This window comes from Eubalaena glacialis, chromosome 10 (genome assembly GCF_028564815.1).
Source record: "Eubalaena glacialis isolate mEubGla1 chromosome 10, mEubGla1.1.hap2.+ XY, whole genome shotgun sequence".
Taxonomy (NCBI): domain Eukaryota; kingdom Metazoa; phylum Chordata; class Mammalia; order Artiodactyla; family Balaenidae; genus Eubalaena; species Eubalaena glacialis.
In genome coordinates, this window is record NC_083725.1 from 89,973,732 (window position 1) to 89,992,780 (window position 19,049).

Consider the following 19,049-nt stretch of genomic DNA (forward strand, 5'->3'; position numbering starts at 1 on the left):
TTTAACCTATGTATAGAACTATCATAAATTTCAGTCTATTTTAATATGGTAGAGAACCAGTTTAGGTTGAAAATGAATTTAATATGAAACTAACCCCTTACCTTAGGAGTTACTTTAGAACTTAACCTCAAAGCACTAATGTCATAAACTATATTTATGTACTCCTTTCATCAATTTAATCTTTGAGTTTCCTTGTTATTTCTTTCAAAAACAGAACAAAGGGATTGGGTTAGTGAAGAGAATTTACACACAATGGCTCCTGCCCAAGTCTATAAAAATATGCTACCTGAGTTTATAGCCTCCTTGCATTTATTGGCAGCTTCACAGTTGCAGACTTAAAGAAACTGACAGGAGGTTAAATAAAGTAGGGCTGAGAAGAACTAGAACAAAACTTGAAATAAAGGCCTTGAGACTTCTCTTAGAAACAGAATCACAAAATTTAACTATGAAAACCATAGTATATTGCAGTCTTGGAATTGAAATTGTCCAGAATCTGGAAGTTAATCCAAATCTAACATTGGAGTAATCCCCTGCTTTGGGATTTTTTAAAAAATAATATGCAGTACTCTTCCTTAAAATTGTCCATGACCATTATGATCAGGCCAATTTATTTGTTTTGATTTGGGGGAAATTACTTATAGTTTAGAGGAGTGATTTCTTTTATCCTGAAACCATACTCCCAACCCCAAAACACACACTGTGGCTGTGAAGTAGCCATGGGTACCAAGGCAGAGAGCCAGACTGACCAAATGTTACTTGGTGTAGGTATGAGTATATGTGTGTATGTGTGTGCATGTGTGTGTGTATGTCTGTTTGGAGGTGCAAGTAAGCTACTTTAAGGCCTTTATATGCCCAGCTCTATCTGGAATCTCTTTTGGAGCTACGGAATATTCTTAGCACTGCCCTGAGACCACAATACCAGCTGACATATTGAAAAATACTGTATGCTAGACCTGCTGGGGTATTCCCTTTTGAAATGAGAGTCCCATCTAAACCTTTTCATTCACATAACAGTATGGCCTCAAAAAGACCTATTAGGCCTAAAGATAACTATATTCAGAGGTTCAGTGCCATACCCTGAACTGTGTTTGTGACCTATACCAATTCCAGTCCCACCTGTTTGACCACTGCTGCCTCTGGCTGCAAAAGGTCTGTAATCCAGTCAGTAAGGTAAAAATAAATAAAGTAACCTTTACTCACAATGCATATCTAAATAAAAAATTATGGCTATAGTTTCCATTGGAAGAGACAAAGCAGCCAGTGGGCTCTTGTCTTTTGAATCTGTTCACATTTCTTTGCTGTTCATTTTTTTTTCCTATTGAAAAAAGCAGCTCTTCTTCATCCATCAGTCCATTTTCCTTTTTAAAGAGTAGAAAAGAAAATTCCAGAACATTGCTTTGTTCTTTTGTGTGCCATTTTGGAAGAAAACCTATCAAGGACAAGTGATTCCTTGAAAACCAGGGAAATAAAGCAAGGGACTTGTTCCCTTTTTCTCTATCTTTGAACTGGCATGAAATTTCTGCATATCGTGAGTGATTTGAAAACATTCTTTTTTATAATGTCAGTCTATCAATTTAAAATACATTCTTCATATTATAGTGACAAGATTAGAACATTTATACTCAGACAGCTTTTAAAAGAAAATTAGGAGGCAATGAAGCTCCCTTGAGGTTTTTGACATTAGACTTTTACTGAATTAAATGAATTATTCTTAAATTTCTTACTGCTTTCAGCTTTGATATAATAACTAAAGTGCTGAGCATTGATTTTGTATAGGTTGGCAATTGTTTTCTTAATAACTTTCGTATTACGTAACAAGTGGTCTTGCTCTAGATACTCCAGTCATATTCTTCCTAAGATCATCCAAACTCTACTCTCCTTCTCTACCCTAAATAAAAAATATATGTATATTTATTTTAAAGCACATTTTTATTGTCCCTTAGACATTATTTGAATGTCGGTATCACTATTCAGTAAATTCCAATAATGCTGTGCAACTAGACAAAGAATGTGAGCATAGAATCCCTAAGGATTTGTAAGCATTTCTTGAATTAAGATGAAGATTTAACTGAGACCCAGGAAATTTATTTTCAAATCTTAAAATAGATTCATGAGAAAGATATGCAGAGAAGACACAAGACAGTGTGTTTTGTTTGTTTTATTTTTTTCTAACTAGGGCCTTGGCCTCAAAATTCTAGGTGAAACTATTGGCTCTGCTGAACTGGACTATGCTTTAAGATATGAAATAACAGCAGATCTAGTGGCCTTTTAGGTTTCTTTCTTCTAGGCCTATATCTAATTTTGAACCTTAAAGTCACATTCTTTCAAAACCTTAATAAACACCAGGAAATCTGAAAGAAAATGAAAACATATCCCTAAGGAGTAGTCTAAACTGGTTACACTATCCTCCAAAAGGTTAGCTGCATAAGCCCTATACTGTTTTTGCTTCACCTTCACAAATCCCAACACATGGAAGACAAATATAGTGAAAAGGCAAGACCAAGAGAGAGGCTGTACATGACAGAGTTTGTGATCTCTTTTATCCGTGTACCCATTGGCTTCACTCTTAAGAACCCTGGAACAAACATGTCCATTTTCTAGAACATTACCAGGGCCTCTTTACCTTGGAAGTGGAGTATAGAGAGGGAGAGTCTTTGTTGTTGCCCTAGAGGCCATTAATAATATTTCTTCTTGCATATTTGTGAAAGGCAGGGTGCTATGGTAAAAGGAACATAGCTCAAGCATCTCATGGACTTGAGTTCAGTTCATAGGTTTGGCAATTACTGGGCTGAATGTCCTTAAGTTAGTTAACTCTAATTTTCTCAATCTTAGATATGCATAATCAAAACTTTCTTTTAGGATTACTGTGAGAATTAAATATATTAAGTATCACCTAGGAATGCAAGGTTGGTTCAGCACTCAAAAAACAATCATTATAATTTACCACACTAACAGACTTGAGAGGAAAACTATATGATATATCAATAAATGCAGAAAAAGGCATTCAACATCTATCATGATAAAAATGTCAGCAACCTAGGGTTAGAAAGAAACTTCCTCCATGTGATAAATGCATTTACAACAAATTTACATCTAACATCATACTTAATCATGAGAGCTTGCTTTCCCCCAAGATCAGGAACTAGGCAAGATTTTCCACTGTCACCACTGCTATTCAATATTCAATTGGAAGTTCTAGAAAATAAAATGAGGATAGAAAAAGAAATAAAAGGTATTCAGTTGGAAAGTAATAAATTAAAGTACCCTTTCTTGAAGACAACATGATAGTCTATGTGGAAAATTCCAAGGAATCTACAAAATGTTTATCATTACTAGAACTAATAAATAATTTTGAAAGTTCACAGAATACAATAGCAATAAATAAAAATTAATTGCATTTCTGTACATTAACAATGCACGATTGAAAAATGAACAGTGAAAAACTGAAGTTTAAAAAGATTATCTTTTGTAAAAGCTCCAACAAAATGAAATAGTTAGCTATAAATCTAATAAACTATGCACAGGATTTGTATGAAGAAAACTACAGAAATATAGTTCAATCAATCAAAGAAAGACCTAAATAAATAACCATATGAGATTCATGGCCTAGAAGACATGGCGTAATTAAGATGTTAATTCTTCCCCAAGTGATATATATTAGATTTAATTCAACCTCAGTCATAATGTCAACACAATTATTTGTAGATATAGATAAGCTGATTCTAAAATGTATAAGGTCCGGTAAAAGAACTCAAATAGCCAAAGCAATTAAAAAAAGAAGTACAAATTTAGAGGACTAGCACTACCTGTTTTTAAGATTATTATAAAGCTAGAGAGGTCAAGACAGTATGGTATAGGTGAAAGGACAGACACATAACCAATAGTGTAGAATAGAAAATTTAGGAAGAGACCTACATAAGTATGGACAACTGATTTTTTACAAAGGTGCAGGGGCAACTGAATGGAGAAAGGACAGACTTTTCAACAAACAGTTGAACAACTAGCTGGAACAACTAGATAGGCATATGCCAAATATGATTGCTGTTCTATACCTCATACTACATAGAACAATTAACTTAAAATATATTATATACCTAAATGTCAAAATAAAACTGTAAAAGCCTAATCTAAAATATTCATAACATTGGGTTAGGCAATGATTTCTTAGATACAACACCAAAAGCATGATACATAAAATTTTACCTCATTGCAAATAAAAACTTTGCTTTGCAAAGGACACTGTTGAGAAAATGAAAAGGCAAACCACAGACTGGGAAAAATATTTACAGAGATGAACGATTTGTGTACAGAATGTATAAAAGACTCTCAAATCTTAATAATAAGAAAACAAACCACTTAGTTAAAAAATAGTCAAAATATTTGAACAGAGACTTCACCAAAGAAAATATATGAATGGTAAAAAGCGCATGTAGGGATGCTCAATATCGTTAGTCATTAAGGAAATGCAAATTAAAGTCTCAATGCAAACAGCCTCTCATGATTAAGTATTAGAAAAATCTAACAATAACAGCAACAACAATTCTGTTGATGAGTGTATGGTACACCAGAAACTCTCTCATACATTGGTGCTGGTACAGCCACTTTTGAAAAAAATTGGCAGTTTCTCTAAAAGTTAAATGTGCACTTACCATATGACGCAGCAAGCCTACTTCCATGTATTTATGAGAACTTAAAACCTCTGTATGAATGTTTATAGTAGCATTATTCATAATCACAAAAACTGGACACAACACATATGTATCAATACTTACATGAGTGATTGTATAATCAAATTGTGTTACATCCGGGACTTTCCTGGGGGTCCAGTGGTTAAGACTCCACACTTCCAATGCAGGGGGCACGTGTTCGATCCCTGGTCAGGGAAATAAGATCCCACATGCTGCGTGGCGTAGCCAAAAAAAAAAAAAAATTGTGTTACATCCATACAGTGGAGTTATGACTTAGTAATACAAATGAATAATTATTGATTATTGCATTGATTATTGCATTTTGCCAAATGAAAGAACCTAATCTTAAAATTTATACAGCGTATGATTCCGTTTATGTGGCACTCTGGAAAAGGCAAAGAATAGGTAAAAAGAACAAATCACTGATTGTCAGGAATTAAGGGTAAAGGGAGAGTCTGAACACAAATGGGAGGACTTGGGAATTCTTTGGGATGTTGTAATTTTTCGGACTTTGCCTTTGGAGTGGTTATAAGAATTTCTGTTTGTGTCAAAATTCAAATAACTCTACACCAAAAAAGTCAATTTTATTCCATGTAAATTAAAAAATAGATAAATAAAAGGGGAAAAAAACCCCAAGCACATGTGCTATCTCTCAAAACACATATGGTTTTTATAATGAGAATAAAAAGTGCTTGACAAAAATAATCTTAGGTTTTATTGAACTCAAAACTTTGCAAAATTGTATAATCTTCCTGATGAGTGTAAACCATGATTTTAAAAATATAATTTCAAAAATCAAGGCTAACAAAAAAAAAAAACAAGGCTAAAATACTATTAAACTAAATTAAAACTCAAATTCTGACTTTCTATAAAATAAATATCCCTGAGAAGAGTAGTTGATAAATAATAGGTGGTAAATTAATTATTAATAATTAGTATTACAAACATAATAAACAACAATATTAATAATAGCAATAATATATCCAATCCTTATTATTTATCACTTGTCTTTAAAAATGGACTTTATTTTTAAACACCATGACAATAGTTAAAATTTCTCATCCTGAACTGGTTGAAAAAATACCCAGAATAAATACTATTTTTCTGGGTTTTTTTTCTAGCATTAGTAAACTAATTTTTTCCCATTCTTAAGCTTTCGAAATAAGCTTTCAATGATAGAATATGCCAACCTTTGTTCAAAAGCAGATGTAGAAATTGCCAGCCTTTGGCACAGTATAAAGAAACCCGTAAGTAAGAACAAGAGCAACAGGTGGCAAGAAGTGGGAAGTTCTGTGGTTACAAATGTTCACAGCAGGAAAGAAATATAGAACAAGTTGTGCCCCAGTGCAGTACTGGTTAGACTAGTCATGCCTGTGTTTGGGTTCATATTCTACACATCAACAAAATTTCTTCTAGTTAAGTTATCGGTTTTTCCAATAACAATGTGTGGTTGGAAGAGATTGGACCAGATTTTTCGTTTTTCAAAATGTTGTCGTAGACCTGTGAGATGCAGTGGGGGGTCTCCAGAACCTCCCTACTTCAGGACAGGGTGTAATCCAGGTTCATTGCAGGGTCCATGTACTTTGGCCAAATGACTTTTTTGAGCTCTTTAGAGTGGAGCAACCTGTGCTGTTCTCGGCAGTAGTATAAATATTATAACTTTGCAGCTTGTCAGAAGTACTATGAGACTTTAAGTGTTTTATCTTTATCCAAACCCAAGGTTAGTTTTCATTTGCTATTACCTTCCATGAGGCAGGCAAGGATGATCAGGGATTCCATTTTACCCTTTTACACACACACACACACACACACACACACACACACACACACACACAAATACGTTGAGTGTGATGCAAGGAGCACCAATATGGTTTTCATAATAATAACTCCAAGGTATTTAAAGGTTTCATTTTCATCCCTTTCTCACAATGTTGAGAACCCAAACACTTTGATTAGGCATTTGAAGTCTATCAGTGGTCATGGTAGTGCTAGAAAAAAAACAACGAATATTTTTGTTATACCTGATGGCCATGTACTGCATTTCCATTTGAATATGAACTTGATGATGAGTGAATGTTACTGAAATCTCCTTGTTTTTAGCTAACTTCAGGCAAGAGATAGCTCAGGAGCCAATATCCTGAAAGCACCTTGTGTTTTGGGTCACAAGTGATCTTGTAGGAATGTGTGAAGGGGCATAGATTTCAGGCACACACAATGGGATGAACTGTCAATTGTCAGAATTCCTCCAATGATCACTACTTGGTTCCACCAAGATCATTACCAGTCTTTCCTTCAAGAAGTCCACTGCTCCCATCTGCATGAAACACAGCTGTGGTACATTAATTGAACGATAAAATTCAAGGTTTCAAAAGTTATCTGGAGGTTATTTTAAAAGGATATCTGCAACTGTTCAAGGTTATTTGTGATACGTGCCCTAACCAGGCTATCTCCTGTTCGTGCTTCCATGATTTCCAAACACAAAAGAATTAGCAAAAGGAAAAGAATATTTATGAGCCTTGTTAGACATTGTAATTAGGCAGATCAGGAGGAAGTTTTGGTCCCATTTGGGTTTCTCCATTAGAACCATTGTCAGTTTGCATGAAATCCCCTAATTTCTTATTATGCTGGTAGAAGGTTTGCTTCTGCTATTAGATTTTAATCTTTGAGAGTGTATAGGGAATCCACTAAGTCTCAGTTTCTCTCTTGGGCATTGATTCATGAATCCTTATTCAAATGGCTGTTGTCTTTTGAACATAGAGGTCTCTTTCCCTCAAGGACTTAGGCAGGAATTCCCTCAAATATATTGCATTTTCTTTCACCCAGATGCAGTCCTTGACCCAAACTACCAAAAGCTAAACCAGATTAGTTTCTTTATAGTGCTCTGTATCTCTGTGCTACATGAAATATGAATTTTTTGGAAAATGAGCTGCTCATTATTTTATTGGTATAAAAGCTCCAGAAGCTTCCCTTTTTTTTATTCTACATACTACATATTTATGGCTCTGACTTTAAATCTTATTACATCTTACATTTGCATGGCATCATTGATTCAGTTATAATAATAGCAAATACATATAGGATAAACTATGTACCAGGCATTATTCTAGCACTTTATGTTTAATCATTTAATTTTCACACTCATAATTCTGAGTTTATTATTATTATTCTCATTTTAAAGATGAGGAGACAGAGAGATTAAAGAGTTTATCCAAGATCAAAAATTCATATTATGTCAGATTTTGTGCATGAGTGAAACCATCACTCTTATCCATCTACCCGTACATTTCTCTCTCTCTCTAAACCAAAAATGTGCAAGATGCCAAGATCTCAAAACTGAATGAGACTTGGTTTCTTCCTTGAGGGGGCTCATGGTGTCACAGAAAAATGCATATCAATACTAGAATAGAGATGCATTGAGAGTGTTACAGAAGCACAGGGAACATGGTAGCTAATACTGCATAAACGCATTAAGAAAGATTTTCCAATGTTGGTAGCATCTGAGCTCCACTCTGAAGGGTAGAAGTTTTCAGAACAAAAAGAAATAACATGAGGAAAATGTAGCTGAGTGAATGACCAGGTTATTGAAGGAATAAGGAGACACTGACTATGGATGAACTATATATCATGAGCTTATGAACTTGACTATGTTGGGAAATTATGGGAAAAAAAACTGTTACAAATTTATCTTTTACTACTTCTTTTTTTTTTTTCCTGCGCATTCTAAAGAGAGCCCTTTGCATCATAGCACCTTTCATAAGTAGCAGGCATCTCTATGACTCTTCGGTTCAATTCCTGCCAAAATCTATTTGAGTTTTAAAAAGGAAGCAAGAACATTAATGGCATGTGGGGGGAGGGGGGATTTGCAATACCACAAATAAGTATATGGATCATTGTTTTTGTTTTTGTTTTTGTTGTTTTTTTATTGGAGTAAAATTGCTTTATAATGTTGTGTTAGTTTCTGCTGTACAATGAAATGAATCAGCTATATGTATACAAATATCCCCTCCCCCTTGGACCTCCCCCCCACCCCCCATCCCACCCATCTAGGTCGTCACAGAGCACCGAGCTGAGCTCCCTGTGCTATACAGCAGGTTCCTGCTAGCTATCTATTTGTAATGGTAAACATTCATATCTTATTTGTGGCATTACCGAATGAATATTTGATTTAAAGAAAAATCTCATTTGTACTTCAAAAAAACACTAAGGTGATAGGTTGTCTGAGCCTTCAAATTTCAGAACACTGTACCACAAAGAGTAAATGCCTCTCGAGGTCCCCTTGAGATTTTAATCTCTATGGGTACAGGGTCTTTTATCTATTTGTTCACTGCCATATCCCCATTGTCTAGAAAGAATATCTCGCATCTATTACAATAAACATCTATTACAATAAACACTTGTCAAATGAATATATTAATTAGTAAATTAATTAATAGAGCTTTATCTTTATCTCACTCTTTCATTTGGTAAGTATTCATTTGCATACTGTACGTGCAGACCCAGTGCCAGGTGCTGAAGTTGTGGCTGTAAACAAGACGAGTGTGACCCTTGCCCTCATGGAACTTCCCTTATAGCTAAAAAGGCTATATGTTAAATAATATCCTAATAAATAAATACATGCAAACATGGTAAGCAAAGTATATGTTTCTAACAGGACATATAACAAGGGAATGAACCTACTGGGGTGGGCTGTGTGACTTGGAAATTAGAGAACAGTACACAAAGATAAAGATAAAAACAAGGGCACTCATTTCACCTGCAAAACTTTAAAAATGTATTTTCATCAATTTAGAAACCCCTTCATAATTTTGTGCCCTTCTTAAAGTATTCTGTCTTGCATTAGACTTATAAGAGAGCTTTTCTTATTCACTGTAATATATTATAATTGAAGAGATAAATTTTGATGTTGCTAGTTACTAATTTAAAAGCTCACTGTATATTGTTCACCTTTGTCTCCTGCATCGTCTTGCACAGAGCAAGCAAACTCAAAAGTACATTAACGTCAATAGTTGCCGTTCCCATGTTTGCTTGTAAGCATCTTCAACTACTTACAGTTTATTTAAAAAAAAAAAAAAAACTTTAAATTTTATTCTTTAGTGGTAGAAGTGCATGCATTGTTTTCTGCCCCCAAAGGTGGTGCTCAAAGCTCCTCTGAAGTTATACATCTGTACATGTGTAGTGGATAATCTCTGTAGATCCCTCCAGACTCATCCCACACCTTTTTCTACCCTGCCCCGTGCCCCAGCAAGCTGATATCTATGACTTACAGCAACCATGGTTTCTCATGACCTCTAGCTACTGTTTAGATTTGACCAGTGGGAGGCATCAGCAGCAGATTAGAAGTTGACAAAAGAGAGGTTGGGGTATTTTATTTCCCTGGCTCCCTTCATGTCAGTCTGTGGTTGGCAGTGGCTGCATTCCTGTGTCTAAGCACACAGGATCTGCCAGATTTCCTCTCCCCCACCTATAATTGTCTCCAGGTTCATATATCTACTTCCTCTCCTTGCTCTGCAGGCCCAAGGGTGGTCAAGTTTTCTGGGCATTGTTAGTTGTAGGGAGCCTTACCATTATCCTTTTTCTCTTAATCCTGCCCACACCCTTTAAATAATCCCTTTATTAAGCTTTCTTCAGTTACTCTGAGTTAGCCATCTCTGCCCTACTAGGACTCTATAAGTAGACAAACTTTTTCTTGTTCAAAGTGAGGGGAAAACTAAAAAGTGAGTGAAGAGCAAATTTGTAAAAGAAGTTTCTGTGTAAACAGAGAAGTTGCTTGTTATATTACAAAGAGCAGAGGCCTTGAAATCAGATGGACCTGGTTTGTTTCAGGCTCCAACACTTCCTGTGTGTGACTTGAGACAAGTTACTTACATCCTTTGTGTCTCAGGATTCTCACATGTAAAGTGGGGATGACACATCCTAACAGGACTATTATGAGAATTACTGGTAACACACAGGATGCATCTAGCACTTTGTAGGCACTCAATAAATAGAGCTTTTATCACGTAGAAATAATTTATGCCAAAAAGGACACACTCAAGCCACATGTTCTTTTGAAGGAGAGAAAACTATAATAATTTTGACAAGGCAGAAAAATAAGAAAAGTCTGTGCCCATTTATGCTTTCCCCCCCCCCAAAGCTTATTATTTAGATAAATGTGCTTTGATTGTATCCACTAATATAGAAAAGTGTGTTTGGATTTTATGAAATTAAATGGCATCCTAAGACACCACCTCCCCTCAGCCCATCAGTTCTAAAATACTTCTGATAAAGGTATAAAATCTTACTAAACCACATAATTCATCTTGAGAATAAAACAAGAGACAAATATATTTATTTTTAAATTTATTTTTTAAATTTCCCTCTTGTGGACATAATATAAAATTCATTAGGTTATAATATCATGTTCTTTTGCTACATATATCCCAAAATTCTTGTAACAATATACTTGGCAGAAATTTAAAAGTTTGATCTATAAAAAAATACATATTTTTTTTTCACATGAGTCCTTAGGATGAGTTAGTCTTCTTGAAATTTTACTAAAAGACTGAATCTTTTGAAAAATGTGTATTTTTCACTCAGAATAACCAATTTTTCTTTTCTCTTCAATTTTCTCTTTGAAGTTTTCAAAGAACCTATTTTTCCAATTAAAACTCCATATCAGCTCAAAGCCCATTGAGTTAAGTAGTATCTTGATAACAACTTTACCTCCTTTGATGTCAGGTGTCTTATGTGAATGTATTTCTAGAAGATACCTTATTTGCAATTACATCTTATTTGCAATTGGACCTTTGTGTATACCCAAGTGAAACTGTCATTTCATGAGATCCTTTCAAATATGTGAGCATTTATGAAGTGCTCCTAGAACAGTTGGAAGTAGTACTAATTGTTGCTTTAGAAAAATCTGTTCTAAATATAGGAAATGACACATTTCTACACTTCTACAGGTTTATCCTTAAACTTAAGAGTTGCATATGCTTACCCAAACTTATGTGTTACTGTGGTCTCTTTTCTAGTTATTAGCTTTGAATAGGTAGCTGTCAAATATTATTCAAGGGTACCAGGTAAAGTCATACAAGAAAAGAAATGGAACTTTAGAATATAGAAGAAAAAAGGCCTGAATGTGCTGTGGGGGTAGCTAGTGTTAATCATGGCAAGCAAAGAACAGATATTGCTGGTTATGCCAAGCAGAATATGATGGCATTCGATGTGGAACTTTGAAAAGAACTGTACTCTTTCGAACATTAGGATCTCATATTTTCAGCTTAGATTATATTGGTTTCTAGCAAAGCTGATCTGTATGATAGCTTTGGAAACACTTGGTAGTTCAGGAAATGAGAAAGCATTGCTTTACAGATAAATGGGAAGGAAAATGCAGAGCTGTAGGAAGGATATGTGCATCATCAACATTTTTTTCTCAATTTTCTTTATATGTAGCATTTAACAAATATTTTCTGCAGTTATGTGTTTATGGAGAGTTTTATACAGGCTTTCTTACTTTATATGCATAATCCTTTGAAAAAAATGTATTAAATCCAAGAATCATAAATAAATAAAAATATAGGAGAAGGAATATTTCAAAAAGAATCAGCTCAGGTTACCTTCACAGTCAAGACTTCTCTGGTACTACCACTTGGATTCCTCTTTGGTGGTTCTATGATGCCTTATCTATATTTTGTATATTAGTTTTTAATATAAAGAACTGCTTTTATATATATATATATATATATATACTTCTCCTGATAGTGACCACCATTTTCACCCAACACTGAGTTAAGTTCTGGTCCAGAGAAAGATCTCAATAATTGTTTGGAATTGTTAAATAAATGATAGAACACTGAATGAATAAAAAGTTTAAAAATAATAATTAATATTTATTTCATATAACTCAGTTACACACATTGTTAACTAAATGATGGAAACTGAAAAATAACAATTAGGATTACAAATAATAGCTGATAACTTATTTTGTGCAACTCAGTTACACACATTGTTAACTCATAGCAGATTTTATATTATTCATAGCTATTATTTTATAGATCAGCAAAAGAACAACAGTTTGATAGAAGATGGGTAGACATTCCCAGTTAATGTGTACCAAATAGCACATATTCATTTTTCATCAACATATATTTCACAGTTGTCTAAGATTGTGGATATAGAATTACAGGTTCTGAGGTTTGCTTTCGCTCTGTGGTTTCTACATTCAGAGCTCTCTGCTTAAAATTTGTGTGATATTTCTACCAAGTGAAACCATGGTAACGACCCATCCAGGATTGGGGTTCATGAAGAGCCATGGAGCATTCTGGAAAGATCATCGGTTTTGGAATCCAATGGCCATAACTTTCACATTCAGTTCTGCCAGTTGCTTGATTTATGACCTAGAGTAAGTAAATTTCATTGCCTCTCCCAATTTCATTTCCCATTTGAAGTGAGTATATTTAAAATATTTTATGATTTTTGGCAAATGCAATTATTCAAAAAAAAGGACATAAGGCAGTAAATTTGTGGAAAATAATGGGCAAATAAGCATATGCAGAATTCCCCAAAGAACAGTAGGTAATTTTTATCCCCTATCTGGACTGCAGCTATAGCTCCTTTACACCTCTTTCTCTCACTTACTATACTGCAAACAGTTTTGTTGTTGTTGTTGTTGTTTTCAGTTTGTAAATACATTGCAATCTTCATACCTCAGGGCTTTCACACATGTTATTATCTTTGCCTAAAAGCACCCCCCCACAAACACACATATATATAAACGCCAACACAAACATACATAAACACCTTTCTGTATGTTAGGTTCCTTTTCATTTTTTGACCTAACATGTCACTTCTTCAGACAAAATGTCCCCGACCACTTCATAAAGAAAGTCCCCTTTATTATTCTCCATAATATAGCCGTGCCTGTATTTTCATAGCATTTCAGACAATTTATGTGTATATACATATTTATTTGTTTGGTCAATGTCTGACACTCTACTAGAATGGAAGTCCCATGAGGGCAGAAATTATATGTCCACCTTGTTCACCACTGTATACCCAGTGTCAGCAGGATGCCTGCAGAGAGCAAAAGCCCAAATAACATCTCCTCGATGACTAGGTGAATACAGGGGTGAATCAAATGATGGAAAATACTGACAGCATTGATATGCATAAAGCTAGTCTCACCCTATATTGGTTTATAAAATAATAATATCTACCAATGTGATTGTCATCTTTAGCTCAAAGAACAGTTTTTGAACATACGTGCTGGGGTCAGTGGATTAAGGTGACTAGTATTATTATAGAGTCCCCATCAAGGCCATTTCTCAGGGGCCCAAGGCATTACTCTCTGAGTCTAATATCTTTACTAGCAACTATCACCATCTTCCATCTGTGTACCACCACCTCCAAAATAATATTTATTCTTTTACTTATATGTTCTTCTAGAGTAAAAGGCAATTCTCAACCAGAGCCCAGTAATAAAAAACTGATCTTTTAATATTCTACATCTGTGTTTCCTAAATAAAAGAAGATATAAGACCACATGACAAAATATTCACAGGCATTAAAAAACTACTAGGACAGATTTTTCCTGTGCTATTCCTTGAATGTAGTTTAGAAAACACTAGTCGGTCCTTAAATAAGGGGGATTGTATGGTGTATGAGTAGGATTTCAGTATGAGTCCTGTGGGCCTTGGGGAATTCCTCTTCAAAAGGGTATTTTCCTTTCTTATCATTACAGAGTCCCAGAAAGCTAAGAGACTGGATCAATTCATAATTCTTTCTTCAATCCCTTTCTAGTTCACATTTTATTTTCACACTGAGAATTAATGTGAAAATAAAAAATACATTTTTTTATAAAACAGGAAGAGAAAATCCCTACTGCTAGGTTTGTCTGCATTTCATCTATTCAACCATGTCTTATTTCTATAGAACCTCTTTCAAAAATTGTCTTGTTATTTTTTTTTCAAGATTCTCGTTTGTCTCAAAGGGCAATGAACATTGGTACCTCTGCTTGTCTTTATCTGAATTCATGAATTTGAAAATTTCCTTAGAAATCTGGAGTTAATTCATGAGCTGATTATAAAGTAGCTAAAAAGTATTGACTGAAACAATATGAGTAGAGTTTAGTTAAATTTGTTTGTCTTATAATAAATATGATAATTATGGAAAATGTACCTTTCCTGTCTGTACCCCTTGCCCACACCTGTTAAGATCCAGATTCTACTCTGTCTCAAAAATAGAATTAAGATGAGTAATTGCAAGGCAAAATTTTCATTACTTGAGTGCTGTATGTACTGGTGGGTTTGCTTCGTCTTTTTCACCTTTCAGTCACTACATTTCAAATTTACTTTAATATAGAGAATATGGGCAGGTGAATAGGGAGGGTGGTAGAAGCAGATGTGTTTCTAGGTATATTCGGTCTGAGTTTTAGCCTCTACCAGAATGAATTTTGGTGTCTGTTCTTTACATTTCAGTGTCTGTGATTTTCGAGGTAAATGGATGGTGTGCAGGAGTTTCAAACTTAATTTATGGATGCAACATGATGTGATGGTTTTAGCACTAGAAACTGTTTGGAATATAAATCCCACACAGTTTTCTCGTTGGTGTGATATAAGGAATGTTACATATCCTCTCTAAGTCTCAGTTTCCACATAGCTAATAGGTATAATGTCCGCCTGGTAAGATTGTTAGAAAACTAAATGAAATAAACACAGCATATATTATGTTTAATATGTAGTCACTAAAATACTATATACATATATATGTATATATGAATGTATATATGTATATATGAATGTATATACAGTTGGCCCTTGAACAACAAAAGTTTGAACTGTGAGGGTCCCCTTACACATGGATTTTTTTCCATAAAAAATTCTACAGTACTACACAATCTGAGGTTGGTTGAATCTGCAGATGCAGAACTACTGACAGGAACAGTGGAGTCAGAGGGCTGGTTTTATATTGTATCTGGATTTTTAACTGCATGAAGGGTTGATACCCCAAACTCCCGCATATGTATATACACACACACATACTATAAATAATATGAAAAAGCCTAACAACACACTAGAAAAACTATAAAATAGCTTAGTCACTTAAGAATTATAATTGGCTAGAAATATATGAAAACATGTTCAATCTGTAACATGAAGATTAAAACAATTTTTTTTTGTTTTTTGTTTGTTGGCTTTTTATTTTATTCAGAATTAAAACAAATGATACTATCTAGAGTTCCCTAAGGAATTTCATAAGGAAATGGATTCCATCTTGTACTATTTGGGGAAGTGTGAAAAGATAAAGCTTTTAGGGAAGGCAGTTTGGCATTATTTATCCAAATGATAAATATTCATGCCCTTCAAACCAGCAGTTGTACATCTAAGTGTTTCCTCTTAGAGAAATACTCAATATGTGCAAAAAAGGCATATACCAGAATACCCACAGCAGTATTCCAGGGCTGAGGAATGCCCTGGGATTAATGTAAGGGAGATGAGGACGGATGGGGACAGAGGCATACAGGGACATGGGGTCATTCATTGCTGGGAGAACACAGTTACTGGGACTTCCAATTATGGAGGCAGAGTCCTGTTGAGGGGCATTCTTTCTTCTGGCAGGTCAGTCTTCTCTGCGTGAGGAGAGGGACTGTTACACAGAGCACAGGAATGCTGTCCCCCCGCTGGTCAGTTTTTGTACTAAACCACGTATGCTGTTCCTTTCCAGCCTCTTGATCACTATTAGTACATTATGCGGTGTGTTTAAAGGAGGATAGGTTATAGAAAGAAGTGCTCTGGTTAATAATAGTAATTTGAATGTCTATGCATTAGGTTTTATTTATTTTACTGCTTAAAAACCTAAATGGTTAAATTTATCCAAAGACAATCCAAATTATTGTTCTCATAACTCTCCAAATGAATTTAAACCTCAGTTTCTTTTTTACAGAACCTTTAAAAAACAGTGAAAGCTCAAACTGGAAGAGGAGCTATTTATTTCTCATAACTATTTGACAAAAATCTCAAAACACTTCCCCTGACAATATAGAAACAAATGAATTCAACTAGTCCTAATCCCTAGGTGATGCTTTTCAAGAGTACTTTTCTGAAACAGCCATCACAAGAATTAAAATTATTTGTTGATTTCTGCTGATTATTTCTAATTGCTAAAACTTGCCATTTTGAATTTGCAGGCATGAATATAAGCAAGAGTGAGATAGCAAAAGAAACTTCATTAAAACCATCTCGGAGATCCCTGCCTTGCCTGGCCCAGAGCTATGCTTACTCAAAGAACTTGAGCCAATCTACCTCACTCTTCCAGTCAACTGAGAGTGACTCTCAGGCGCCCACTTCTGTAACCTCAATCTCTGCTGACAAAGCAGAGCAAGGTGAGCTCTACTTTCTTGTTTAACTTTTAAAGAGTAGTGTTTTCCTCTAGTGTTTATAGAGTCTTCAGGAAGGAGATTGGCATAGAAAGGAGAACAGTAGCCCATGCCAGTCAGACAAAAGGCCATTCGTTGGCGAGATGTGTATTCATTTCTTTCTATCCTTGAAGGTAGCCAACCCCATGCAAATATGGACCTAACACTTTCTGTTGGCAAGAGAAGACAGATCAGCCACCTAAATCACTGGCTCATTAGCATTCCTGGTGAGAATTTATTACCAGTAATTAAATATGCCAGCAATAATAAACTCAGTTCCCTAAAAAGAAAGACCCAAAGCTATAAATAATACTGACAGTAAATCAGTGAAGGTTTGGTTGCACGAAGATGTGGTTAGACAAGTGTTGGCAAATAAAACTACACACATCTGACCGTCTGAGACACATTATACCTTTAGACAATCCCTTTTCACAAGAGTCAGGAGTCAGAATACAACCAGGCCCCTGTCATTCAGTGGATGGGTGTGTTTTTATTTTCCCATCCATCTCTAAGAGCTTTTATGTTATGAAAATTCATTCCCTTATGATTCCTTAGGGTTGCTTCTTCCTCTGGATAACTTGAAAATGCCAATATTCTCTTTTCAGTAGTATTGGGAAATCACTACCTATTTTAAATAGTCAGCTTACATCCATGTCCAATAAGGAAAGTGGCTAATTGTTCAAGAGAATCAAAGTGTTAAAATGTAATATAGATGTATCTCTCATTTCCACTCATTAACTTAAAAATATTTCTTCATGTTTGGCTATTATTTGGACAGCAGTCACCACGGTACTTGTTCTAGCTGTCATTATGTTTTTATTCCCCCAAACTAGAAAGTCTTTTTTGTTCTTGTTTCCAGTTAACACTGAGGAAGGCAGAAAAGACTCTGTGCTCAGATGTTCTTTTGCTGACCTCAGCGACTTTTGCTTGGGTGAGTTGCTTTCTATTACTTCCTTCCTCCTTTCCCCCTCTCCAAAGGTAAACTGACTTCTACTTCAAACAGAGAACATTATTTTTTTAAGAAAAAAAAATTCATGTTTAGTCTTTAACATTTGATGGATGAGAATAATATTCTAAGGTTAAAATATTATTAAGGTATTTCATGTACAGTTTGAAAGTCAAATACAGAAGATTTTTAATGAATAACATCCTATAACTGAAAAAAATTCTGTTATTAGTCTTTTGGAAATTTCCTTCAATTCTCTATGAATAAGTACATTTATACTACTGTGTCTAGATTTATCAAATTTCAGCATTATCTGTTGATCTCTTGTGCTAGATGAAGGTTTATTAGTTCATTCATATAACCTTTCCTATTTTTTTCATAGTTACATTGCCATTTTAAATTTTAAACCTCTCTCTACTTATTAAATTTGTAACTTTAGTATATTTGCATCTTTATATCATGTTTTTTTCCTTTTTAGCTTTTTTATTTTTTAATTTTTGTATTATTTTTAACATCTTTATTGGACTATAATTGCTTTACAATGGTGTGTTAGTTTCTGCTGTATAACAAAGTGAATCAGCTATACATATACATATATCCCCATATCTCCTCCCTCTTGTGTCTCCCTCCCACCCTACCTATCCGACCCCTTTAGGTGGACACAAAGCACCCAGATGATCTCCCTGTGCTGCGCGGCTGCTTCCCACTAGCTATCTATTTTACATTTCGTAGTGTGTAAATGTCCATGCCACTCTCTCACTTCGTCCCAGCTTACACTTCCATCACCCCGTGTCCTCAAGTCCATTCTCTACGTCTACATCGTTATTCCTGTCCTGCTCCTAGGTTCTTCAGAACCATCTTTTTTTTTTTAGATTCCATATATATGTGTTAGCATACAGTATTTGTTTTTCCCTTTCTGACTTACTTCACTCTGTATAACAGACTCTAGGTCCATACACCTCACTACAAATAACTCAATTTCGTTTCTTTTTATGGCTGATTAATATTCCATTGTATATATGTG

At 34.8% G+C, this 19,049-nt stretch overlaps 1 protein-coding gene across 1 annotated transcript in view; it reads left to right on the top strand.

Moving 5' to 3' along the window:
- ANO3 (anoctamin 3) overlaps nucleotides 1-19,049 on the top strand; it is a 414,700-nt gene that overhangs the window by 196,251 nt on the left and 199,400 nt on the right. The window contains 2 exon segments of the mRNA XM_061203163.1: nucleotides 16,852-17,046; nucleotides 17,939-18,010. Of these exon segments, the coding sequence (XP_061059146.1) occupies nucleotides 16,852-17,046; nucleotides 17,939-18,010 (267 nt within the window).